The sequence below is a fragment of the Calliopsis andreniformis genome, chromosome 3 (genome assembly GCF_051401765.1).
Source record: "Calliopsis andreniformis isolate RMS-2024a chromosome 3, iyCalAndr_principal, whole genome shotgun sequence".
NCBI classification, from domain to species: Eukaryota; Metazoa; Arthropoda; class Insecta; order Hymenoptera; family Andrenidae; genus Calliopsis; species Calliopsis andreniformis.
Genome location: NC_135064.1, coordinates 19,077,838 through 19,105,054, shown reverse-complemented (window position 1 = coordinate 19,105,054; position 27,217 = coordinate 19,077,838). Strand labels below are relative to the sequence as shown.

The 27,217-nt window shown below is 33.4% G+C and overlaps 6 protein-coding genes across 12 annotated transcripts in view; 4 read left to right on the top strand and 2 right to left on the bottom strand.

Annotated features, from left to right (window-relative positions):
* Positions 1-14,402, bottom strand: part of LOC143177607 (A-type potassium channel modulatory protein KCNIP1) — a 30,088-nt gene extending 15,686 nt beyond the window's left edge. Inside the window, exons 1-3 of one of the 3 annotated variants that reach the window (XM_076375650.1) lie at positions 13,976-14,170; positions 13,702-13,875; positions 7,152-7,539 (exon numbers count right to left, since the gene is read on the bottom strand). In XM_076375650.1, coding sequence (XP_076231765.1) covers positions 7,152-7,316 — 165 coding nt within the window. In that variant the 5' untranslated portion in view covers positions 7,317-7,539; positions 13,702-13,875; positions 13,976-14,170. Of the gene's footprint in view, positions 1-7,151; positions 7,540-13,701; positions 13,876-13,975; positions 14,171-14,207 lie in introns of those variants that run through there. The other 2 variants (XM_076375649.1, XM_076375651.1) reach the window with 2 other exon arrangements.
* A 2,102-nt stretch (positions 14,403-16,504) lies between these two features.
* LOC143189095 (ADP-ribosylhydrolase ARH3) lies at positions 16,505-18,227 on the top strand. Its single transcript, XM_076393755.1, has 6 exons — positions 16,505-16,546; positions 16,651-16,848; positions 16,934-17,310; positions 17,389-17,501; positions 17,569-17,797; positions 17,891-18,227. Exons 1-6 carry the CDS (start codon positions 16,537-16,539, stop codon positions 18,056-18,058), a joined length of 1,095 nt encoding a protein of 364 aa, XP_076249870.1. The 5' UTR covers positions 16,505-16,536; the 3' UTR covers positions 18,059-18,227.
* A 357-nt stretch (positions 18,228-18,584) lies between these two features.
* On the top strand, positions 18,585-20,840 carry Rbsn-5 (Rabenosyn-5). Its single transcript, XM_076375059.1, has 7 exons — positions 18,585-18,849; positions 18,985-19,107; positions 19,258-19,398; positions 19,493-19,654; positions 19,734-20,085; positions 20,161-20,548; positions 20,613-20,840. Exons 1-7 carry the CDS (start codon positions 18,714-18,716, stop codon positions 20,838-20,840), a joined length of 1,530 nt encoding a protein of 509 aa, XP_076231174.1. The 5' UTR covers positions 18,585-18,713.
* A 212-nt stretch (positions 20,841-21,052) lies between these two features.
* On the bottom strand, positions 21,053-23,203 carry Tub (interleukin 1 receptor associated kinase 4 tube). Of its 4 annotated transcripts, XM_076375063.1 has the most exons (5): positions 23,098-23,115; positions 22,906-22,971; positions 22,637-22,816; positions 22,393-22,562; positions 21,053-22,310 (listed from the first exon to the last, which is right to left on the bottom strand). In XM_076375063.1, the coding sequence occupies exons 3-5, from the start codon at positions 22,804-22,806 to the stop codon at positions 21,508-21,510; spliced, it is 1,143 nt and encodes a 380-aa protein (XP_076231178.1). In that variant the 5' UTR covers positions 22,807-22,816; positions 22,906-22,971; positions 23,098-23,115; the 3' UTR covers positions 21,053-21,507. The 4 variants fall into 4 exon arrangements, with proteins under 4 accessions (XP_076231178.1, XP_076231179.1, XP_076231177.1 ...); XM_076375064.1 differs by lacking the exon at positions 22,906-22,971 and having other exon boundaries at positions 22,637-22,775; positions 23,098-23,203; XM_076375062.1 differs by having other exon boundaries at positions 22,906-23,197.
* An 836-nt stretch (positions 23,204-24,039) lies between these two features.
* Positions 24,040-24,781, top strand: LOC143177328 (uncharacterized). The gene is made up of 3 exons (XM_076375201.1): positions 24,040-24,148; positions 24,300-24,481; positions 24,554-24,781. Exons 1-3 carry the CDS (start codon positions 24,040-24,042, stop codon positions 24,779-24,781), a joined length of 519 nt encoding a protein of 172 aa, XP_076231316.1.
* Positions 24,782-25,391: 610 nt separating this feature from the next.
* LOC143177615 (mitochondrial S-adenosylmethionine carrier protein-like) lies at positions 25,392-27,171 on the top strand. Of its 2 annotated transcripts, none has more exons than XM_076375664.1 (6): positions 25,392-25,811; positions 25,953-26,109; positions 26,198-26,280; positions 26,346-26,586; positions 26,657-26,795; positions 26,890-27,171. In XM_076375664.1, the coding sequence occupies exons 1-6, from the start codon at positions 25,746-25,748 to the stop codon at positions 27,032-27,034; spliced, it is 831 nt and encodes a 276-aa protein (XP_076231779.1). In that variant the 5' UTR covers positions 25,392-25,745; the 3' UTR covers positions 27,035-27,171. The 2 variants fall into 2 exon arrangements, with proteins under 2 accessions (XP_076231779.1, XP_076231778.1); XM_076375663.1 differs by having other exon boundaries at positions 26,171-26,280; positions 26,890-27,167.
* Positions 27,172-27,217: the final 46 nt, after the last annotated feature.

The following is a 27,217-nucleotide window of genomic DNA, read 5'->3' as shown; positions in this document are numbered from 1 at the left end:
CTATATCCATAGCTAGAGATATTTTTAGGGATTTCGATTTGAAGAAATTCTTTCAGAATTACTAGATACAAGAATTCCTCGTTAATAAGTACAAACATATCAGTTGAATGGTCAGTTAACACATATGTAGATAAATAATACATAAGCATTGAAACGGAATTAGAAATATATGAGACGATCCATTTTAATATAAATGAGTATACAATATGCAGTGACTCGTGGATTCATTCATACGTATTAAGACATTAATTGTGATAAATGGAGTGGCGTATATTTTAATCTCCCTCACTTCCAGTTGTCACCTTTAATTCTAGTTCTGTTTTCTTACTTTTAACACCCTCACGTTCGTGACAGTCGCGGGGATTTGCTACAATATCATAAAAAGCATATGAAATGAACAGACAGACAAAAGAACAAATTCGTGACACCTTGCAAATTAGAATCAACGAGAACGAGTGAGCAAAGCAAGTAGCTGTTATACAACGAAGCAGTGTGAACTCGGTCTTTCAATCTAATGCCGACAGTATAAATAATCGATGAGTCGTCTCATGTAACAAAGACACAATACGAGTCAGAATTGATTCACCTTAGCTGTCAGACTGATCCTTCATATACAAATTCGTAACTCGCAGCATATTTCAGGAAACACATCGAACTAAAAACGAAAATTACACAAGGATCAAAGATAGCACAGTTACACCTAAATTATTTTTAAACGGTTTCTCTTTGTAAGGCAAACGTAGAATTCAGCAAATATGTCCAGAGATAACGTTAAGACTGGAAAGTGGTTATCGAGAAGATAAAATTACGATCATAGACGCCCCCAACAAATTGCTAGCCATAGGGTGCCTGAAAGTTCGAAGGTTCGTTCAAATTACAAGCCACGAGGGGACGAATAGGGGTGGAGAGACTTATTTATCTCACCGACCTTTAGCAACACGGCTATCTGCAAACTAACTAGTCTAACACGGGCCACGGGTCTGTTCCTGATCTCTTCCTAAACGTCAAGGTCCCGGCCTCCATAGACGGCCTCCTTCGATTTTCACTGAATACGCTCTCATGCTACTCCCTTAAATAGAATCGAGTTCAATAGGACGCGCTATAACGCTCGTTCAACCTTCCGCGCTTTCCTTGGAAAAAGAAACTTTCAACCAAAAGTTGGAGAACGGTTGAGAAGCTGAGCTAGATGAAAGGGAAGAAGAAAGACAATGGGGGATGAAGTGCACCTTTGAGTGAATAGAGGACATTGGACACCTCTGCTTGTGGATGTTTTCAGCGTTTCACGCTTAGCTCTTCAACAAGTTGGAACCATTGAGGGATGGCTCCTCGAAGAGTATGCAAGAAATTTGTTAAGAGAGACAGTAAACTGTTACATGTGTACAGGGTGTTAATAAAAGTGAGATCGATTGTAAGCATTAACATAATAAAAAGGATTCGCGTACTGTACAGAGCTGGTAAGGTTGTATCTTGAAAACATGCAAATGTATATGCATCTACTGTATTACAGTAGATAGGGCTACCTGATTTCATATGCATTTTCGGACCTAGTATATTATTGGTCAAAGTGGTCATAACTACTAATTGAATGGAATTATTCCCTATGTACGAAAAAATACAACTATGTCAGCATGTGTCTCAGGTGCAACTTTACCAGCTCTGCACAGTACCTAATTGTTCAATATAGGTTTCTGGTTGCAGGTTAATTTGACTTGGACTTATAGCTATTTTCTGTAACAGAGCTTTCCAAACTTTTATGAGTCAAAGTACTTTCGAAAATATTCATTTTTCGCGACCCAGTCGCTTGTTAAATTTATAGTCTGATGTATTAACGTGACCCACTCAAAATCTGCTCGTGACCCATACTTTGGGTCTATGTATAATATGTAAGTACTGGTTCAGAACGTCGGTAAAAGGAAACCGCTTTCATTAGCTCAGCGAATATTCTCTGTAAATGTAACACGTTATGCAACTTAGTTCCAACAAACTACTCAAGCGTAATTAACGAGATGAAATGTAGTATAATATTGGTGGCATTGTAGTAACTAATTAGTTGTAGATTGTAAAGTTTGCAAATAATATTCAAGCTTATCTGTTACTTAAGACAGTTCCGACAATATGTAACGTGGGTAGTGGAAGTTTAAACCTCAAGTCTTTGACCAAACTTAAGGTTTTGCGGGTCTGACAAGAAGTTTCAAAGCCACGAAGGCTAAAGTTTACGTTTATGTGATAAGTTGTTATAACTGTTGCGAGTTGAACCAAATTATAGCAAGCTTTATAGGATAAAGACACAGATATGGAAAATCCTAAAACAATTTTAATATTACAATTCCATAAAAAGGTGACAAGTATAAAAATACTGGATATAGAAAAAATAGTTATATTAATCTATGAGACAGTTAGATTAGAATTAAGGAAAGGTAGTTTGATGTTCTCAGGTCGATATCATTATAAATATACGAATAAGTAGAAGATTAATTATGGTGTGAACATATAAAAAATCGCCCTTTTTCCACTTTCATCTTTTGTTTTTGTCGAATGTGACCTAGCTGCCACTTTCCTACGGTTCTACATTTCCATCTGGCATAAACGCATGCTCTTGACACAATTGCTAGACTCAGTGGTTGGAGTGGCAAATGTTCAGTTGGCGAAATAGCGCAATTAAAACACCTGAGAAACTCTTTAAAATCGAGAACTTTTTTCCGCCGTCAGCGACAGCTTTTAGTCTTGCTCGCAACATGCATACCTGGTATACAGTTAATATAACAACGAAACTACAAAGCTGAATTTTTTTGAATAAAAAATATTTAAGAAAATTTAAACGAACTATAACTAATGTTACAGTTTTGTAAAAAAATATTGCGTGAAATTCTTCTTTTCGATAATTTTGTTTGAGAAAATAAGGAAGAAAAAGAAATCGTGCAATATCGAAGACCCTATTCTCCGACAAGCAACAGCTGAAATTTCATCCAATCAGATCACAAGGAACTGCGTCTAAGAGCTAGAGAAAGGGTAGTAATGCAGAGTGGAAGAAGCTTCTAGTAATATTATTGGCCAAAACTCTAACAACTAACCGTATGGAAATGGAAATAGTTCACATAGTTTCATCGCAATGACTGTCCTCGTGTAAACTGATCAATCTCTCTAAGGGCTCTGTTGAAAGAGAGATCAGTGCGGGTTGTCGACTGATATCGACTGCATAAGGCAGCAGGCCATCGTGTTTCATTGTCTCGTGCCAGTTATTTTTATCGATAACCATCCAGAACTCGAGCGCCCCGACCGCCAACTTTCGCTCCCTGTCAGGTGTTAATTAAATTTGCGGTCGTCATCGTTTCGAAACATTAGGACCCTTTAATATTGCCAGGCATTCTGATAGAATTATTGAAGAAAGTTTCTCTGAATATTTTTGATGGAAATAGATCGTAAACAATGGAAGAATAGCCTGTTTTCAAGAAAAACAAGGGAGAATGGAGAAGAAGAAAAGATAGAACAGGAGAATTGTCTTTTTTGACGAATAAAAAGGAATGGAGAAGAATAGATGAGTACTCCATCCTAAAAGAGAATAGGGAAAACCTCTTCTCCAGAAGAAAGCAACAAAAAGGTCACAAAAAGTGTGGTGGTTCCCCACCGTTTCGGAGCCATTCGTCTGCGACTGATGCCGGGAAATTAAGCTTCGTTAGGGTCCTGAAGAAATGGTAACGTCCTGAAGATTAATCGTGGAGAGACCAGTTGATATATAGGAACATCAGATATCTCAAATCTCGTCATAATCGTCTGCAACTTGTTTGCCAACACTACGAGAGCCTCTAGAGAAAGCTCCTTGAATGGTGGCCAAAATTCCTCCTCCCACTGAGAAATTAATAAAGCCTGAGAGAAATAAAATTTAGGCTGTCGGAAATAGTCAAGGTAAATCCGTCTAAATATTCATCGTTTGGCATCATTTTATTTCCAACCGCATCCGCTGCGGTTTATTAATAATGATAAGCACTAAAACCTATGTCCAATAAGCCTTGCATACAAAAAGATTTTAAAATCTCGGAAAAGTTACAGCTTTTTCATAATCTTCCATTTTTCAGATAAGGTCAAAAGAAATAAAAATTCACAGAAATATCATTTTTAATGCTCAGTAGACATAAACATGAAATCAGAATTTTCTGCCAACTGTAACTTTTCTCCATCAAATTTTCCTACATTCATTAATATTAACACAACAATTATTTATAAAAATTCTGTTCAATATTTTCAATTCGGACAATGTTGAATTCTTCGCAAACTACACAATACTATACTTATATAAAAATGACCTATAATACTTCGTACAACAAGAAATCTGCAAAGTAGAAAAAAAAGTAATAGAAAAAAAAATGTCAAAAACCAAGCTGAAAGCTCTCCTTCGCCTTTTTTCCTGTCATTGCTTAAAAAACAACTATAGCTTGTCCCAGTTACTCGGCCTATGCATTAAAGGGGAATAACGTGCGAAGAACAGCAGAGAATTCCGTGACGAGCTTGTCCTTGCGGTGGCTCGCGAATTTCACTGTTCCACGTGCGTCATTTTCGCAGACTGGAATGAATTGTAGAGGCCTAGAGGATCAAGTGGAGCTACGAAAGTTTAACTGGCCTGCTGTTCCCCGCGTCACTCGTGAAATATTTACGAAGCATTTCGAGGGCTGCAACGGTGGTTGATATTCGCCACGAACCGCTACCTCAAGGTTGCGTGCACTGTGTGCTTGCGTTCAATCTAAAGGTCGGAGGTGTGCAGGTCAATATGACCGGCATTCCACGCTTCCATGGATTAATTTGAAGGTTGAACCGTAAGCTGGGTTAATAAAACGTACTCTGGCCACGTTTCAGATCCATCCTTTCAAACTTGTTAATGAATTATGGAAAGACTACTGGGGTCAGCCTTTGTTAAGCCTCACTTACAGTGAGTCAGAAAAGTACACACCTAGTTTTCGTATAATGACGTATGGCATTACGTTGAAAAATTGATAGAAATTCTCCCATGTAGCACAGAGACGTCCTAAGAACGCCTTAAAGACGTCCAGTAAAGTCCTAAAAATGTCCAAAAGACGTTTTTGAAACGTTTCAAGTTACAAATCAGTATACCTCTAGGACGTCTTAAATGACAGTCACAAGATGTTTGAAAGACGTCCTAGTTACGTCTAGAAAATATTCAGATAAAAAATAGACGTCTTTAAAACGTAGAAAAACGTAAGTCTTTAAGACGTCCTTGTAGTGTGTCTTTGAGACGTCTTATGGGCGTATATTTCGGAAGTCTTTAAGGCGTAAGTATGCTATCGGGTGTTTTTAAGACGTCTAGGCATAAAATGAACATAAAATAGAGATAAAATAGACATCGTGTGCTATCTAGGCTTCCATTTACTAGGGTATTATATATAAAAAAGTTATTTTTATCTAACATTCAATGTTCTATCACAAGAAAATGATAGGAAAGAATATTAACTTTTTCATATCATGACACACCTGTTTTTATGGGTAACAATTAATGGAACATTTTTCTCCTGACGATTAGTATACATTAAATTAGTAGTTGTGTTATGTATTCCAGTAGAATACAAACAATTTTTTACGATTTGAGGACAAAGGATCCTTTCCAATGTTAATTAGCAATTAGCAGATAAAGCTGAAATATTCACAAAAGGATTTTGTTAACTTTCACATTTATGGAAACTGACTGTACAAATACTTCTTTGACTTACAAATTATATTGTTCTTGTATAATTCTCTTATTATACATTTCTGAATATTCTATTTTTCTACGTGAGGTTACTACATGTAAATCAGATGTACAAATAATTTTTTGGCTCATTGCAGATTAACATTTTTTTAAAATTCGAATAATATTTAAATTCGTATAGTTTCAAGTAAGGTCAGGGTTAAAGCCAGATAGAGGTGTGTCTAAATTTGTCTCTGTTTTATCTAGGTTAAACCGGGTTTGAATACAGATTAGATGCACGGTAGGATAAATTTGATTTAAAAAATTCATTAGACTGATACAGTGAATGTTAAACACGTGTGTGTTGTAAATTCAAAGCTTTATATTCAATGTAAACGTTTTACTGCGTATAACCTGGCGCCAAAGTTTAGAACTGCAAAGAGAGTATGAATAATAAAGGAAGGTTGTTCAAACTGTCCTTAGTTTCCCCTAACCGATACTCTTGCAAATTGTTACGCAGATCAGCTAGTTTCAGCTCTTGAATTTTTTACCCCCTTACGAATCATTATTTTAGTTTCATTCTTTCGATCGTTTACGAATTTTTATCTTCATAAATATGACAATAGCAAATTGGCGCTGTTGGTTTATAAAGAAACGTGCCGAGTGGAAGGCTAAGTATCGCATGCATAACAGAATTTCGTGGGGCCTTCAAAATAAGGTCTGCCTGCAGCGTTTTCGTCTCTCCTATCATGAATATTCACGCAAAGAAAATTATAGCGAAGAAAATTGATGAGTGGGTGGCATACAGGATGAATATAAACAGCTGACTAGTACGGAAAATGAGGCAGGTGCTGTATAATCTACTTTGGAAATAATTTTACTTAGTCCACGGATGGAAATGCAGCAAGTTTACCCTACATTTTCTGCTTAACGTTATTAAAATTCACATGCGATAATTAACTTTATGGCCTCGTAGCAAATTTGTAAAATAAAAGCGAAAACTATACACGGAAAGTTAATTGATACGCTTAATAACTCGCAGCATAAATGTAAAATACTGAAATTCAAATTTGCCGCCTTGAAGATATTACTCATAGATCGAACTGTAAACCACAATATGCCGAATCTTCAAAAACTCCGGGAAAATAATTTAATTTTCCCTTCGAAGATATATCTAATGAACTCCTTCCAAGATGAATTACTAAAGTTATAATATTAACAAATTATTAAAGAAAGCTGATTGTGCTAATTACTGTCATTTTATAAACATTCTGAGACATTCTCTTCAGCAACATTTGAAAATAACATGTAAGTGAAACGAATGTATACGTTATCAAACACACGTGTGCAAGAACTACTTCCTTTCGTTTCGATGTCTATAATCGATCTGAAGAGAATGTCCCAAAATTTGCTGACACTCTATACTCTATACGATCCCTGAAAGCCTGAAATCTCGGAGTCGTTGTTGTTTGCTCACCTGTTTGAAGCCCCGATACATAACCCGGATTTCCTGCCTGGAGAACTTGGTCTGTCGAAGGAGTTCTTCGAGGGCGACTGGCCTGGCGGTCTGTTGTCTCGTCCTCGAGCTCTCGAAGTCGAAAAGCGCCTCTTCCGGTCCCGGCGAGTCTGGCGGCGTAGCCATCCCTGGTCAGCCTGGTCTTCCAAAGGACGAGATATCCTTTCCAATGCTGAGCCTCCCCACTCGCACGCTCCGTTCTCGGCTCTTTCACGGTCGCGCCACGGCTAATTCATCCCTCCCCAATATTCTCATCCTCGTTATTTTCATTCGTTTTGCCACCCACGTTCTCTGCCTCCTCGCTTCTCCGTCTGTTAGACCAGGATCGAGAGCTACGGTTGGCCTGCAGCTGTAAACAAATTACGAAACTCATTCAAGTCTTAAGTGCATAGAAGTGGGCAGGTAACGAAGCGTGTTTGGGTGAAGGCAAAGTCGAGGCTCACTTGAAATATACTGAAATGGTCTTTTTGAGATTCATGAGCTCCAGTATGATAAAAAAAAAAGGCTTTTTAAATTCTTGGTCAGGGTTTAAACAAGTATTATCGAGAGTTTTAAAGGAATGTGGTATGCATATCTATGGAGTAAAATGATGGACTCTGGAAGTACGTTTAAAGTAGATGCAACATGTCACTGGTCAGATACGAACGCTCAAAATCTAATTTCTTTTGTTGGTATTTACAATATACAATTTTTAAATCATCGAATCAATTTTTTGTTCTCTTCTATATAATTTTCTAAAGAATATATAATACGTAATAAATCGTATTGCTTTATAGCTTAATCCTCAGTGGATCAAACATTTTTGTGTTATATTTCCTTCTGCAAATGTACTTCTAAATATTTGTAAATGTATTGTATGTGTATGTTCTGTAAATGTACTTGTAAATACTTAATAAGTAGTCTAATAAATGTTCAGGTTATTAAATACTTGAATTTGTATTTTAGTCTTTCTGATTTTCCAATTAATAGAACTTTATGTATAATAGTACATGTTTTTCCTCTACTTTTATTCATACAATGTGCTAGAATTTGATTATTTAATTGTGGTACACTCTCCATCGTTTCTGCAAGTATGAACAGCCTGAGGGCCGAACGTTTCTGGCGTGTATTTTGCATATTTGGCTAGGGCAAGCTCGTATAAACATCCACGGTCGGGTGATAAGTAAAACTTGCGCGAGCTGCTTGTAAAATGACGGATTTAAAGCCTGTACGTGTCTGGCTTTGTACACGTAAGCGCGATGGAACGACGAGAACCGGACGCTCGATCAAATATTTGTGCAACGGGCGTGTATTTCAACGAATTTGCAACAAAACACCAGCCAGACCACGAAGGATCGACCTTTTGGTTCATCGAATTTAAGTGAAACCACGTGTTGCAATTCGATCTGCTCTGGCACGACCTTATTCTACTTCAATTTCTAATACTAAAGTTCACTTTAATTTTTATAATGAAACATTCAAAGTTCTTCGAAAGAATCAGTAAAAGATTCTACTTTCTCAAACGCGTTGTTTGACTATTGGAAAATAGTAAGGTATAAAATATTATGAGTATAACCGCTATTTTCAGAGAAACTTACATTTTATTCCTATTGTCTGACGGGAGTTCTATTGAAGTAGAACATCTCATAATAAGATACTGAGAGTTTCTTGAAAATGGAAATGCCATTGGATTGGTCTTCCTTTATTTTGAAAATATTCTTATTCTATTTCATATTATAAACGCGAAATCCTCTCCGATATAAACATGACATCTTCTCAAAGAAATTCGCCTTTAATTGGCGGTGGAGTTATTATAAATCTTTTTCACTGCTTTTATTTTTCACATTCCGCGTAACTACAAAACAAGCACGAAAGATCCTACAAAAGTGAATACACTGAAACGTTCTGTAATTCTTGCACATTGAAGTACCTATGTAATAAAAGTCGTTTATAACAGTTTTAGAATGACCACACTGCCATTGCTTCCACTATGCTTCCACATCTATTGTTAAAAATACGTATTTGCACGAGTGTTCAATTTTTAAAAGTTCCCTTGTTGTTTCATTACCTTGCAGAAAATAAAAATGTAATATTCGGAGTCATAGTAAATGAAAGAATTCACAGTATGTGCGAAAAATGATGAGCCAACTAGATCCGAGTAATTTTCACGAGGAAAATTACGTAAGGATCCACGGGGGAGGATTCAGGTCACTCGGTTAACGCCTATTGAAACAAATACAGTGGCATGATATATGTATAGGGAGAAAAAATAATAAACCCGGATACTCGTCAAGCATCGCCGACTCCTTTTAAACTCGATGACAGAGTTCAGAGATACACTCCTCCATGGGATATTTTCAAATCTTTTGTTCCTTTGAAAATCTTTCTTCTCTCAACCATTGAAACTTGATTCTTGATATTCTGTTTTTAATTTTAACGTTAAGAAGATGGTAAACAATGAGTCAGAGACACAGTTTCATTTTAATTACTTGAAATTCAAATTATCTTTGTATTCGATAGAAGTGTGAATTCCTAATGTTAAGTAAAATTAGAATTACGAACGATTAATATGTACATACAGTTACAGAAAAGTTGCATATATTTTACAGATTATAATCTGTTAATAAAATACAACTTTTGTATAAGAAACTATTTTTTATGAAAAAAAAATATGAAATACACCATTATATTGGTAGATTTCTCCAAAAAGGGATAATTTTACTGACTTACATATTGTGAGAAATATTGCAGAAAATCTGAGAAAAATAAATAACTTAATAAAATTGAGTAATATTTTAGTTAGTTGATTCTAGCATTAACGACGAAATAAAATACTTCTTTCCAAATTTTAAAAGTTACAATTTAAGAGAGGGTAAAAGTAAGTTTCCAGGTATAATTCCTTCGTAGTTAGTTCGTTATGTTCTGTCAAGAAATCCTTATGAATATAAGTTATTCGAACCGCTAATTACAGTTCTCGTTACCTACTTTTACACGAGCTCGTTCGTTACGAGAGTGCTTCTAACGTGTATGTGGTACTTTCTGTTTCTAGAAACAAATTAATTAAGATAAGAAAACCGACTTGCGGTATTTTCTAAGAAGAGGGTAACGCTTATTAGTAGGAAATGAAAAGTCACGAAATAAGAAATATATCTACTGGCTACTCGATGAAATCTACTTGTCAGAAAAAAGAAATTATTGGACTATCACTACCGAAGGATAATAATGTGTAGTCGTAAAAAGCCACAGACAGAGCTTGTAACATAACTTGTACTTGTTGTGTTGGTGCTACTAATTTATTTTGGCGTGACTTCCCAACAGCATATGACAGTGAATGACAGATATATTACAGTTCTTTCTTGTAACATTATATTTTTACTACCGTTTAGCTTTTAAATTTAGTATTGACCAGCACTGTAACATATGTATATCTTGTAAACTTGTAACGTTTCAGAAAACACATACGAATCATTTACGATATGTGTTATATTTTACGTTTATGCATTTCGAATTTCAAATGGAATTATTTGATAGTTAAACAATTTTATTAATAGTTGCACATCTTTAAATTTATATTTTCTGAAATATTAAAAATATGCACAGTGTACATAATTTCTCTTACAGATTTAAATAAATTCAACGAGTGGATGTATTATAGTACTAAATAAAATCTTTTCAGTTTCCTTTTTCCCTACTTATTTTTTCAGTTTCGAATCGACAGATCGATAAACGTTTTTAATACTCACAATAATAACATATATATTCAATGCATCAAAGCTTAGCGAACTGAAAGCTCATGTAAGAAATCTGTCATTCTGAAGGAAGATTTGTGGTTTTATATTCTTGTAAATATTTCGGAGAATTTTAAGAAAATATCGATACTATTTGTTATCGGTAAATATTTGGAAAAAGTATTCTGAAGCAATTCTGGCGTATCGATTGCTTTCCCCGTTTTCTCCGATACTCTATAAAATTAAATACAGAAACAGACAGAGAGACAAGGGGGAGAGAAAATGAGAGAAGGAAGAAAAATCACATGCACTAAAGCGAGAAATCTCATAAAATTTCGATAAACAATTATTTAGTCGTTGGGCTGAAATCATGTATTGTTATTGGACAGCAGAAGACGCATTCATTGTCAGAAGTAAACTCGAAGATCGTTCTAGTGCTATCAAAAATAGATGGTGAAGTAAACCGAATACTATCCGCGCAAGAATTAGGTACAACGTCTTAAATTTTCCATTGAATTACTTTGCCAGATTCATTTTGAATCAATGTTTCAACTATAAAGTCCAATCACGTTCCTTATTATATTGCAACTGATTCTTTCGAACAATAAGATGAAAACTGTCATTTCAACCTCAAGATTAATCATCATAAAGAGTTAAATATATGATTATTTGTGTGATAATGTATAATAATATATAATAGTTACATATGTATAAAGGGACATCAATTATACAATTATGTTAAAAGATAAATCATCATTGATAAATTATGTTATCGTCTATTTATTCAAAACTGATAGATGTCATGTAGGTATATCCCATTTACTAAATGCAAAACTTATGACAAAACTGAAGGAAGTGTGTTTTTCAGGAAAAGCCAAAAGCTACTTATCTGTTTTCAAAAAAAATTACTTGCTAATCAAATAATATTTACAAAAAAAATAAAATTACCTAATATTGAAGTTCTTTTAGTGATATTTTCATGATGAATAAAGATTCATTTACCAAGCTGCTTCAAGAGCGTAAATCGTAAATTTCACATATTTAAATTTGTTAAGAATCTTAACACCCAAATGAATGTACAAGGTCAAAACGATTTTGTAAAAATGAAAATACACTAGAGTACCTTAGTAATTTTCTAAGCTTGCGAAATTTGAATTATCTACGTAAAACATTGTTAATCATTTGGAAATCTGAGTTTGTTATTATACTTAACGAGTAGCCCTCTTCCAAAGATTAATTTCCTCGAGGCGTTAGTTACCTTGCCTCGCGATTCTTGAGATATTGAACGGCGATATCGATAAGTCGAGCGAAAGTTAATTGCTCGTTACACGAGCAAGAGCAACCCCAACAATTATGGAATATCATCTCGTGCCAGGGACAATGAAGAAGGCAATTTACCATGAAGAGACACACGATAAAATGTTACGTAACGCTCACGCGTAAACCTGTCCCTGAATACCCAGGAAAAAGAAGAAAATATCGTGGAAACGTTCGACGAGCCTCAACGAGCATAGCCAAAACGTATATCTGCTTTTTCCCCTTGTTACAGGAAAAAAGAGGGAGGGCGATAAAAGAGCTTTTTCCCTCGCTTGGATAAACTTTTATACACAGCGGCCTTTCCAGCGAATTTCTGTTTGAAAACATTCGATGTCGGGCTGCTAGAAAATGTTTGTACAAAATGAATACGCATGCTGCTCAAAACAATTCAGAAAGCTCTTTTTTCGAGTAGTTCAAAGTGAGCATTGTGTTGAGGATAAAAGTGATATGTGTGTATGTTGATTTGATGTTGTGGAAAAGATGTAAAAAAAGAGTACGCTACCCAGGATAATAGAAAGTTCCACGTTTCTGAATGACTCATAGTACATAGTATAATAGACATGACAGAGAAAGAGTTTTATGGTACGCGTAGATTTAGATTAGTTTTGTTACGGAACTGTATCACTTAAACAATGCTGCTCCTGGAAAACATAAAATAGGCATACAGTATAGTCACAGTAATAATAAGAGTAATTTCAATAGGTTTATCTCTTAATTTTATGAAAGAGTTACATAGGACGAATACAATACTCAAAGTAATGAATTCAATGTTAATATAATACTGAACAAATTAAGAAATATATAAATGTTTTTCAATAAAATTTACAATATAATAATATGTAAAAAAATATAATAATTCAACTCCAAACAATTCTGGATTTACAACTAAACAGATCTAATAAAGGAGCAAATACAGAAACAGCCATAGTAATAAATAAAGGTGACTCCATGTCCAGTAAGCTCAAGTGAAATGGCAAATTTATTTAGATAGCAAATTTAAACAGGTTGGAGCTCTCAAATTCAATGAAACTAAGACCAGGTATTACTAAAGGAGTTTCATTAAACACATATGTAACACATGTTGAAGCTTCCAATTCAACAAAGGCGCTTTATCAGATAATCATTTAATCATACACATTAACAAACGAATTTACTCCGAAATAGCAAACAGCCTCAAAGCGAAACAGCCTCAAAACCAACATGAAAACAGGCAACGCACGTTGATACTTCCAACCTCAATAAAATCATTCTAATAGATGATCCACCAATTATTTCTCTAATTTATCAAAAGCAAAACATAATTCACCCAAACTCTGACTAAAGATAAGTATCAACCAAAAACCATCTCAAAAGTTGAACAGCCGCGAAAGAGACATTGAGAATAAACAGATAACACACGCCGAGGCTTTCAAGCTCAATTGTCCCATTGAATAGCTCCCCAGCTCATCAACCCTACCACTCATCTCTGCTTAAAACCGAACACTTACATTATCCACCGAAACTCATCTCAAAAGTTGAACGTCCCCCAAAAGCATACCATTCAAACAATACAACGCACGTTGATGCTTCCCGAGAATCACCTAGAGTCCTCTCCATCAGTTCTATCCACCGAACCTCCGATTAAACAGTATCCACTTAGACACTGTCAGCCAACAAAACCCCTAAAACATCTCCCTCTAATTCCCTTATCTCCATCATTGGGGCTCGTTCGAAGCGACCAGGTTGACACCGGAGGAACAAATGTAACAAAAAGACGCTTACGTTTGTTGAGACAGGTCATCGAGCTGCTCCGCGTGAAAATTCAATAAGAGAGGAGGGCCGAGCGCAGCAGGCAGGAAAACACGACGGGAAGCGCGTATCGGAGGGCAAGAGCGGTTGGATCGCAGGGTGGATGACCCTGGATGCGTCTCTGGCACAGTGGCACGGGCTAGGAGGAAACGTCCTTCCGCGAGGATCGAACGGAAGTGAGGGACATTGGTGAGCGCGGGCATACCGTGGTCGATCTCCTCTCTGCGTCCCAGCACGGTTTCTTCACGAACGAGGGAGAGACTCGGGGTCGTTATGTCATGTCTGTGCGGAGGTGTACGCGCGGTGGCGGCGTTCCCTCGGCATCGGTCGACGCGGAAACCGGAAACGAGGCGAGGCACGGACCGCGCAACTACGCAGCCGGCGGCAGACTGGAGTATGCCCGGGTTTCAGCGGATCACGCATCCTCTGGCGTCGACCAATCGTCGGCCACCGTCTCGCGCCCTCGCCTCCTCGATCCTTCCGACGAAAACCACCCTTATCGTTCCCATGTTCAAGCGTTCGGAATGAGCTCGCACGCGTTTCGCTATGCGAAGTCAGAAAATGCTACACTGGGTAAAGTATGCAGTAGTCAACGGTTCGAGCAAAATTTATCGTCTGTAAACTAGCTGTTTGTCAGATATACTACAGTGTATTATAATAGAACGTATAGTATAATAGTGTTAATTTGGATACTTGTACGTTTGAAACTAGAACTTTTATTTTAAGGTAAATTTATTGAATGTTGGTGACTAAGTCAGTGTTGACTACTGGGTACTTTACTGCATACGTATTTTTTAATATGTTGAATACCATGGCGGTTACAGTAACTTTTACTTTGAATTAGATTAGACGGGGGACATTTGTGAAATAAAATTATTCTAGACTCTAGTTGCTATCATTTGAATATTAGATAAAGAAATTAAATCGATTGCTGATTTAGTTTTACGTAACAAGTGTTTTCTATAGCATATCGGTTATTTAAAAAATTGTATTTTATTGCGTTAGTAACTTAGATGCTTTTTCTTTCCTCATTTTATTTCGAATTAACTTAAAGTTTTTGATCGTCTTAGTTGTATGTTAAATTCTTTTGTGTAGAATTTCGCAAGATTCATGCATTATTTTAAATAAAATATCTTCGAATGACATTAATTGGGTAGGTAACGGTAAATCGGCCTTTACTATGTTTGAATAAATGCCAGAGCTTGAAGAGCATCGAAAAATTGTGCGGAATTCAACATATTTGTATTATTTAACACAAATTTAGGTTAGACTATTCTAGTCTTTCGTAAATAGCAAAAAAAAAAATAAAAAATATACCTATAATTACACTAAAACTTTCCGTTCTTTTTAAATACAATTTGAAATAACAACGTAACATAACGTTTTTTGAAGATTCCCATCAAATAGAATCAAATTTACGTAATATAAATATTTGAATTTCAAATATACGTACGAAATGTGGTCCATGTTACTACTTATGGTTACATTCTATGTTTACAGACAAAATACGAACGTGGTATGATAATTACTTCATTATTGACAATCTGTGTTAACTGAGACACGATAATATTTCACAAGAGTTTAATTTAAAGCACTGTTATTGTAAAATATAAGAATCACACTGATTTTCGGACTGTCACTTACACTTTTTCACTGTGTATATAAGATAAACGTCTATCAATGAAATTGTAGTAAGAAATATATATTTCGTACAATATTCCTAGTAACTCGGTAAATTTACACAACATCGCGTTGCTTATTTACAGGCGGCCTCGAAAAATGTTCCACCTCGACGCAAGTGGAGCATGGCGCGCACGCACAAGTGGCCAACTTCTCCATTAATAAATTAACAGATATCGGAAAGTGATTTCCTTCCTGACATCGAATACGTATATACGTACCTTTAAACACGAGAACTCGACTGCATTTTGATGGAAGCAACACATTTCCAACACTTCTTCAACGATAGAACAATCTTATTGAACCTGCAAGTTTCGGTTTCGTAACTTCGTCTGCAACACAATTTCTTAACGTGGAAAATGTTTGATGACGTCACTTCTGGTCCCAGGAACAAGGAATTTAAATTGACCAATCGAATTCTAAAAGAAAAAATGAACATGGAATTGAGTATAAAAAAATTAATAATTTCCAAACATTAGTTCTGTAGCAAACAAATTCTAAAATAATTACAAAAAATTATTTTAAAAGATATTAATACTAATTCCATATAACTTTATATTATTTTTCTTTTTTGTATATTTCAAGTCTTCATAATTTCCATTTTTCGGCTTTAAATTAATTATTTTTCCATCACCACGATTTTTCAAAGTGTTAAAATTATATCAGTTTCTGTTCGTGCAGACAAACTTACGTAAAATTTCTTTTTCCGGGCTTATAACGAAATTGCTCGCAAAATTGGTTGTATTTTCATTCTAAATTGAGTACTACAGAGACATCTAGTCGGTTATAAATATTTATTACTACACACTTATCGTATATTACATATATTTACCATACTCGGATTTATATGTATTATGTTTACTTGTATGCATATTTACATATCTCTACAGAAGATAATAATTCTCAACATATAAATTCTATTTTGATGCCAACTTAGAGACTTCATAATTGTGCATTTTTTAATTTAGTTAAAGAACTGACGAAAGGAAAGGTTATGGCGAAAATGGATTTACCGCTACTCAAGAGCAAATTTCGTGGTTCCATGCTTGGTCTCTTAGTAGGTGATTGTCTTGGCAGTCCTTATGAGAATGAGGAATTATTAACAAATGGCATGAAGATCATTTTACAACGATCATTTGATAAGTTGGAAGGACCTACGTTTAAAGGTAACGGCTGGAGCACAAAACTGTAAAAGCGATATTCAATCTTCATCTATCTTGTGGTGTTGATATAGAGTATCTTTTTTAACAGCACCTGTCATGCAGTTTACAGATGATTCTGCAATGACTTACTCTTTGGCTAAATCACTCGTTGAAGCAAAAGAATTGGATGTTGTTGACTTGGCAAAGAGATTCGTTAAAAGTTATTATCAAGAGCCTAATCGTGGTTACGGTCCTGCTGTTGTAACAGTATTCGAGAAGTTACGGGGTAACAAATTCACTGATATCTTGGGTCCAGCAAAAAATCAGTTTAATGGGCAAGGTTCATGGGGAAACGGCGGAGCAATGAGAATTACTCCTATTGCATTGTTTTGTTATCAAAATTATGATAAACTTTTGGATACAGTTAGAAAAGCAACTGAACTTACACATACCCACAAAGTTGGAATAGATGGTGCTATTTTACAAGTAATTCAGTTTCTGATAGTAATAATGGAATGCTTAAAGAAATGTATTTTTCTTAATTCATGTTTTTTCTGTCCTCAGGCAGTAGCAGTGCATCAAAGTTTACTACTAAATCCTAGTGAAGAATTAAATGTAACAAGTTTTATTGACAATTTAATAAATAAAATGGATCAAGTAGAAAAAGATGAGGAAGGGTATGTTTTGAAAACACATTTGGATTACTATAGGATTTAACTTTTTTTTTATAACTATATTTTACAGTTTAGGGTTATCAGAACCAAAACCCTACAAGGTACAATTAAGTATAGTCAAAACTTTAATATGTGAAGACGGTGAAGGACCACACAACGAAAAAGTTATAGAGAAATTAGGAAACAGTGTTGCAGCTCTATATTCAGTACCTACTGCTATATTCTGTTTCTTAAGAGCTCAAAAACCGATAACTGGTATACAAACCGAAAACCCCTTTAGAAGGGCAATTCAGTATGCTGTAAGTTTAACGTATAGTAGTGCTACACTTGCGTGCATACAATATAAAGCAAAACAAAAAATCATGCTATAACGAAAATAATCTTATTTTCAGATTAGTTTGGGTGGTGATGCAGATACTATAGGTAGTATGACAGGTGCAATTGCTGGAGCATTTTATGGCGAAGAAAAAATTAGCTTATATCTCTTGCAGCACTGTGAGGCCTCAGAAGAATTCAAAACTTTAGCGGATCAATTATTCGAAGCAGCGATAGTGAAATAGGAATTTCAATTTACTTTTTATAGTTCAAACTGTCATCTTAAATTGAAAATTGTACAATAACATTTGTATACATGGTGACAAATGTTGTAAGGAGGATATAGGTTTTTGATATTTTTAATTTTAATTTGTATATTTGTTAAATAAATCATTTTTATAAGTATGAATACAATTCGATATTCTTAACATGTATGTATGCTGCGACATGCCTGGTGTGTGAAACAAGATTTGAGTACTTTCGAACTATAATAATTTTAATTCAGATTAGAAATAAAGCTATATAAATATATTATGAACAAAAAAAAGTTTAATCGGGTACTCGATTACTCGAATTTAAGTCCAGACATTCGAGTACTCTGATCGAAATACATATATTCCAGTATTTAGACTCGGATTTTAAATTCAAGTTCGAATTATAACGAACATTGGGAATACTTAGAAATCTGAGTAATAAAAGTTCTAGTAAAGAGTTAAGAACGTGAAAGTTTGACATTTCTATCAGCATCAGCTGATGCGATCCAACATGGCTGATGGTCAAAACACGTTGTACTGTGCACTATCGTAGAGACGCCTACAAATGAACGATACTGTGTAAAAGAAATAGAAAGAAATTACAATATAAAATAGTAATCATTTTTCCTCCGTACCTAGATCCACAATGGCTGGTAGCGAAAAAATATTGGAGGGTTTTATCTGTCCAATATGCATGACAGAATTTAAAACCCCTAATCAATTAACTAAACATTTCGAGGAATTTCATAATGATGATCCGGAAATTTTAAAATCTCTTAAAGGTGCGCATTTTGAATTTAATTATTGCCTATAAACACTTTAATGTCATGAAGTTAAATTATTTGAATGAGTCTACTAAAAAAAAAAAAATGTATGTCAACTCAAACAACAAAGTAATTAATGTTTTACATTTCTAGACCTTTTTGGCAAAGCTAAAAAGAAAATCTTAAAGCAAGATGAAATATCAGAATCATTTCCAGAGGCTATACCAAGTCACAAGCAACATAGTCCAGAGCTTAATTGGGGACCTCAAGAAATAGGTATCCATATGTATTATACTTCATTAGAAGAGAAAATTACATGAAAAAATTCTGTCTTAAGTATTAAGTTGAAGGAAAGTTAAACAAAACTGTTGAATATTTTCTGACAGTTACGAAGTTTTGTCAAGTAAATGGCTGAAAAAATTTCAGGTGGAATGAAATCTTATACATCGTATTTTAAAGAAATACGAAATACAAGACTGGAACGTTATTCCACAGAAACAAACAAACTTCTTATAAGATTAGATAAATTATTAAATAATTTACCAACAGATCCAGTAGATAGAAAAGGTAGGATTGTAATTATGTAAGCAAATAATAATTTAATAGCTATTTTAAAATTTTATAAAAGGAATAAATTACATCTATAATTTTTGTGAACTAGTTCATGAACGTGCTATTGTACCATGGATAGACGAGAAAGATGTGAAGTTATGTCCCACTTGTGCAAAGAGTTTTCATGTTGCAAGAAGAAAACATCACTGTAGATTGTGTGGAGCAGTTATGTGTCATAGTTGCACGATATTTCTATCATTACAAGATGCGCGTAAGTAATTTTAAAATTGCAACAATCATAAAAATAAGAAAACTGTTTTGATTAAATGAATTGAATTATTATTTTACAGGAAAAATGACAAGTCCTGTATCTGTTCAAGACGATTCAGCGATATCTCCTACCTCTGAACGACCGATTTCAGAACGTATAGTACGTGCAGGCATTGGTCTTACAAAGTTAGCAAGATCACCATCCAGTAGTAGCTTAAATAGTGTTCTGTCTTTGGTAAATGATCCAGCAGGTAGTGAGCAACATTTCAGAATTTGTATACATTGTGCAAATCTACTAGATGCAAGAGAGAAACAGAAGGCAAAACATTTTGATAAACCAATTATATGCCAATTCTATGAAAAGATGAGAGGATACATGGAAGAAGCTTCACAACATGTAAAGATGTATAATAAAATGTGGGAATCTTTAAGGTACATTTCATATTGACCATTTTATAAATTTATTTATTTTACATTGTAATTTACATTAAATAAACTATTTTCCAGTGAAGGAGAATCTACGTATAACTTAGAAGATGCCCAAGCTCTAAGAATAAAGATTGCAAAATTGGGTGAAAATTTAGATTCAATTAGTAAAAGAATTTCAGTTCTAGGAACGAAATGTGTAGAAAACCCTCCGCAAGAACAAGAACTTCGGTTATATGAAATGGTTAGAGTATCGGCGATGATATTTCTGAAAGAAGAATTATTGAGTATACAAGCCTTACCATCAGTGGAGAGATATATCCAGTTACAAAATGAACGACAGAAGCGATTAGAAGCTAGAATAGCATATGAAAGACAGGTAGAAGAAGACCAGAGGGACAGATTGAAAGAACAACGTAAAAGAGACACTTGGAATGCTGATGCCAGATCATCTATAAAAGACAATCAGGTAATTTTCATTTGTGCAATACTTTTATTTTAATTTTAACGGTTTATCAAAATTTTCGATACAGCCTGTAGTGATAATGAATCAGACACAAGGCTGGGGACCTTCCAATGTTGCTCCAAAAATGCCTTCTTCTATGGATCCTATAATTGAACAAATGAGCAATCTTCGAGCTTATATCAAACAAGCCAGAGATGATTGCCGGTATGATGAAGTTGCAACTTTAGAAAGTAATCTTAAAGAACTGCAAAGCGTTTATTTTGCAATGAAACAAAGTAACAATAGCGATGGATAGATATACAGTCGGTGATTGCATTTTTATTAGATAGTATTGTATGTCGTATCAAATTTAATAGGACTTAATAAACCTTTCTATTGCGCCTTAAATTTCACGTATCACTGCATTCACTTCACATATTAAATAGCGTTTAATGTGATATGTTTCAAGGGTTCCTTTATATCGATCAACGTAGTTACTATATTATATTTCATGAAAATATATTTACTACTAAATTTTTATTGCACATAACAATATTAAAAAAAATGTATAGTTTCTTATATACAGTTTAAGTATATTGAAATTAAATATGTAATTAGAAAATAAATTTTTACAATGCTTATTTATATACATTACAATTATTTGTAAAAATTGTCATTGGTACTATGCAACTAAAATATCTAAATGAACGTTCTAGTTCATTATAAAAAGTGGTCCAGTTTATGTAGTACCCAATACTTCTCAGTTTTCATTAGATTTTAAGTAAATTCTTATGCGAATTCATGATATGTGATAGCACTTTTGCAAAATTATTTATTCTCCTTTTACCAAAGCTTAAAATTATATAAGACTCTTTTTATTAATGTATATACATATCTATGTAAATAATGTTTGATATCTTAAAAACTTATTCACAAAATATACAGAATGTACAAGTACTGAATGTAATTGTAAAATATTGCAGTTATTTATTATACTCCAATACTGTAACTGGTAGCTCCTGAGATTTCAGTGAATTTTGTAGGACATTTTCTTTAATAGTATCATCTCTATTAGTTGTAGAATGCGCAGCGAGTTCAACGATACATTGTGGTAATTCGAAAGAAGTAATTTCATTTTGATTCATATTTATATTAGATAAATTTAACGAATCGTTTGTACGATCATTATATGAAGTAGTACTTGATTCATCTCTATTGTTATTCAAAAAAACTGGAAGATAATCTGACGTCAGTTCTTGTTTTACAGTCGTTTGTTCTGGATTGGGTCTAAATTCATTTAGAAAGATAGGTAATTCATTAGACAACATCTCACGTTTTTCAAAGATATGTGAGTGTAAATTATTATTTTTTGTATTAGGCATATTTATGTAGCAAAGATTATCCTGTGTTTTGCATTCTTCCATATTATTATCACTACTAAATTTCATCAAATCAGATACTTCTATATTTGATGTTTTCAAATACTTTTGTTGAATATCAACATTTTTTACATCTTCCAAATATCTTTTTTCATATCCTTCTTTGACAGAAATTAATTTTGTTGACTGCATATTTCTTTCCAAAGAACTATTATTCATTATATCCTTCATTGCATTTGAATTCATTGCATGATCATTATTAATTCCTGTAGGTAATCCAAATACTAAAGATTCATTAAAATTGGTGTTCTGCAGCTCTGTATTCTCTTGTAAGAGTTGTTTAATAACATCATCGGAAATATCTATGGGAGCTGCTGGTCCACATTCTGGTCGTTTTGGAAGTTCATCTATTAATAAAAATAACCTTCTATAAATATTAATACTTAAAAGAGATCAAAAATAAATTCATAACATGCAAGTTTACTAGACCTTTTAATATATCTCCTGCCACATAATCAGCTGCTCTAAATAATTCTGCTTTTACTAAAAGGTTTAATAAGGTATGCAATGTTGGTCGTTTCTTGCCCATTGTCCCCCATTCTACCAAAAATATTTCAGCCGCATTTCTTCTTTGCTGTTGAGCAGCTTGCTCAATCATACTACAAAAGTTAATGCAATAATGCACTTTTATTTAATCGATTCTTTAAAAAAAATGTTAAATACATTATATTACCAAAAATGTTCAGCGTTGAATTTAGAAAGATTAGGGTTTCCTTCTTTTGGTACAATTGCCATTAATTTTTTCCATGAATCCGATATATTCAATATCTGTCCAAGTGTATACAATTCTGCAGGTCTTAATTTTCGCAATTCTGTGTCCAAACAAACCGTACGTTGCGACATTGTACTATTACTTAATATAGTATTAAACAAAATAATAAGTAAAGTTTAAACAATATATTAAAAATTATATTAAATAATTTAAAAAAAATATTTTCTAACCTTTTCGTAAATACTTTTCCTTCAAAACATATTTTTCCATAAGTATTAACTTGGTATTATTTAGTACTAAATATAATCATTGTCATTTCACGAAACGTAAATATGTAAACAATCTTTCATTATAGGTATATTATGCGAATTAAACACATCAGAATGTCGTACATTTCTTCTGTACTTAATCTACATACGTACATGAATATGTATTTTTAAGTAGTTACAGACACACCGAAGCGGACAACTGTCAAATACTGAACGTTCAATTCGTTTCAATTAGGTACAATATTTCGTTGATTGTAAACAGTAACAGTCCCTTTGTCCCTTACCCACCCATGTGAAGTTAGACTTAGATTGAGGACGCAAAATTGAGAATTACCCCCTCCACTACGCCTCCGAGCCGTGTATCCGTGAGCTCAGCGCTTCGGGCAACTTCGGGCAGCTTCGGAAAGTCGAGAGCGACACGCACCTTGCGCGAGCTTTTCGATTGCCTGGATATTTTGTTTCCAACTTAGAATTCTAATGAAAAAAAATGTCAACAAATTTTTTTGCAGAGAAACTCATTTTTAGAACCCCTGATTACGTTTTGACTGTTTAAACAAGAGCTTTTTTCAAAAATCTCGTATGCTTATTAATCCAATTGCATTGAAACGGCTGAATGAATTTCAATGAAACTTTATATCTAAATTTTATATTCTCATCTCAAGATCTTATTAGATTAGTTAAATAAACTTTTTCTCCATCTACTTTCTGATTTTCCACACTTTCTCTTATATTGTTTAATTCTTAAAATATACAACGAATAACTGTAAAGATGTATAATAATGTAGATTTTGTAACGTAAACATGACAACTTAAAACGTTGAAGCTATTAGCGCCAAACTCATATGAAATTAAATTGAATTCAAACACAACGTAAGAACATTATCAAAATATTTAATTTAAAAATAAAAAGTATTACGTTGTTGATGTAACGAATTATAGTTAAACAATATAAATAAAAATTTAATATACACACATTTTGATTAGATGAGTAATAATCTTCTGTGTACGTACGAAATCAGTACTAAATGTAATAAAAGGAAAGGATATACGTTTTACACAGCAAAAGTCTGCCATTGTTTCTAATTCAAGATAAACATGGATATGTTTGTTTGTAATAAGTGCTTCGCCACCATCCACAGAGGGAAAAAACCGTTTTGTCTAACACAGTGTGGTCATATTTACTGCAATGGATGCATTCCTCAAGGTATAATAAAATGGAACGTGGTAAAACAGCAAGCGTATAAATCAAATTTGAATGTCAATTTTACTTAAAATATTTTATAACACACCTGCACACTTTTAAGCAAGATTACATTTATAAGCAAAAGCCTAACAAATATTTATATTTTACGCAGCTGAAAAACAATGCCCTCAATGTCAACGAGTGGACATTTTTTCGGTGGAATTGCAACAACCATCCTTATCGAAAGTAGAAAACTTTTTCGCTCCAATTAACGAATCGTTGGAATCATTGTGCAAAGTGTACGGATTTCAAAATAATCAAATAAAAATTATGATCCAACGGTTTCACGAAATTGTACGTTTTCCTAATAAATTTTTTTTTAGTAATACTAACTAAAGTACCATACTTAAACGTTTTTTATTTAAGGACAAAAAGTATGAGTTATTAAAATCTCACTACTGTAATCTGAATCAAAATATGAAAGTACTCAAAGACAAGTATGTCAAACTGAAAATGGAATATACGAAACAGCGGGAAAAGCTTATATCCATGGAAACGCATAATAAAACGTTAAATTCTTTGAGTGATATTTCTACGCCAATCGATTGTAACATTAAAAGGAGCAAACCGAGGTATGCATGGATAATAATGTAACGTAACAAAAAATAAACACAGTATTCTATATTTATAGGAACGCATTAAATTCATGTTTTTCGTCCTCTGGAATCGGAATGTCGTGTGAATCTTCTAATACAGGGAGAGAACACAGAATGCTGGGAAGCTTTCGTATACCACAATCCGTAACATCAATCGGTTCCCGCGCAACTTCCAATACAAATTCAATTTACTCTTTCAAAACGTAGAGTTAAATCCTATATTATTACTAATTTAAATTACACTTCTTTACGTATAGTTAACAAAACAAAAATAATTATATAACATCAATTTTATGTGAAGAATTAACTACGAAAATTTATGACGATTACTGAAAGAAATCGGGAGCCATAGATCAGGTTCGATAAAATATAAAATTGATAGAAGATGGATTAAACAGATTTTAGTCGTTATAGTCCTATAAGTTTGTTATTGAGAATACGTTTACATAACTCAGGATCAATAATCCATGACAGATTTACGACAAGTTGTATTATCAAATATGGTTATGAACAATTGTTCTATGGTAAATTATAATTAAATAACGATAAATAATGCATAGGTATTTATGTAATGTACAACTTCTAATAGGAAGGCGAGTAGAGTTAACCGTGATTAAACACAATTATTAAAATAGTAATGTATAAACATGAAAGTGTGGTTTATTAATGAACAGAAGTACATGTATGTGAGCATATATATATAACGTGTAATCTAATGCAGCTTCGTAGTCACAAAATAACTACAATGACAATTGAGATATATTTAATTGCGTGATACAGTGTTAATTAAAAAACAAAAGTGTTATTTTGATAATTATAATTTTTATTTCCTTTAATAAAATTGTATTAATTGTTAACAGAAACGCGTGTTACTGCGTGAATCTTAGGTTAGGAACACTTGATACACAGATCCAGTGTATTGATATGTAATATAACCTAATTTTATTAAATACTAATATCAAATGACAACATACGAGGAACAGTTAAAAATATCAAAGACGACTATTACTTTCGTCACGTCACTAATAGTGAGTAAAACATACTTTTTTTCTAGTATATTTGAATTTAATGTTTACAAAAATTTAATACTATGAACAGTATGATGTAAAAATCGCGGGAAATTCAAATAAAATGTTACGTTATAAAATCAATATTGTACTTTTAATTAGGCTGGAGGAGTGGCTGGCACTTCTGTTGATATAGCATTATTTCCATTAGACACATTAAAAACACGATTGCAAGCTAAACAAGGTTTTATAAAATCAGGAGGCTTTTCTGGCCTTTATAAGGGAATTTTTCCTGTAATGATTGGTTCCGCACCAACTGGTAAATATGTTTTGAAAATATGTTTTGAACAGATAAAAATTATTTCCTTGTAATATTTCAGCATCTTTATTCTTTGTAACTTATGAAGGTATCAAAACTAAAACACAATGTAGAATTTCGGAAAGATATCACTCTTTGGTTCACATGGGTGCAGCATCTTTAGCAGAAATGGTATTATTTATAGAAATTTTAATAATTGACATTTACTTTACTTTTTTTTTATATTTCAAATGAAGGTAGCATGTTTGATACGTGTACCAATGGAAGTTGTGAAACAAAGGAAACAGGCTTTAATATTAAACAACAGAGATATTAATCTTAGATTGCTGTATCGTGGTTACTGGAGTACTGTAGTAAGAGATATGCCATTCAGCTTAATACAGTTTCCAATATGGGAGTGTTTTAAGAAAATCTGGAGTTCAAATGTAAATAGAGAAATTTTTCCAGTAGAGAGTGCTGTATGTGGGGCATTTGCAGGTTTTAAAATTTTTAGTAACATATTACCTACTTTTATTTACTATGCACTTGATTTTATAAAATTTATTAGGTGGTATTTCTGCTACAATTACTACACCGTTAGATGTTATAAAAACAAGAATAATGCTTGCCCATAAAAATACAGAGGCCTCAAACTTGAAAATACTGAATGTTCTGCAAGATGTATATAATGAAAAGGGTTTTCGCGGGTAAGACTTTCTATGTAATTTGTAGTTAATAACTCCTATATCTTTATATTTATAAAAATAAATACTTAGGGAACGAATTTCGTTAATTTCACAGACTTTATGCTGGTGTTGGTCCAAGAGTAATTTGGATAACAATGGGAGGTTTCATTTTTTTTGGTGCTTATGAAAAAGCAAAAACTATAGTAACAAAGTACCTCTTCGACCCTTTTATTTCTAATAAAGAAAGCATAAAATACTAAGAATGCATATAAATGTATAAAACATGTATTAAAAACATGGTTCATATACTTTAATCATATGTATGAATATTTTACATCAAGTGATTAGCTTTTATATTTATAAAGTATATTACAAAGGTATATGAAAATATATTTTATGTTAGTTTCCTCGTGAATTTATAAATATCTCATATGTAACATCAA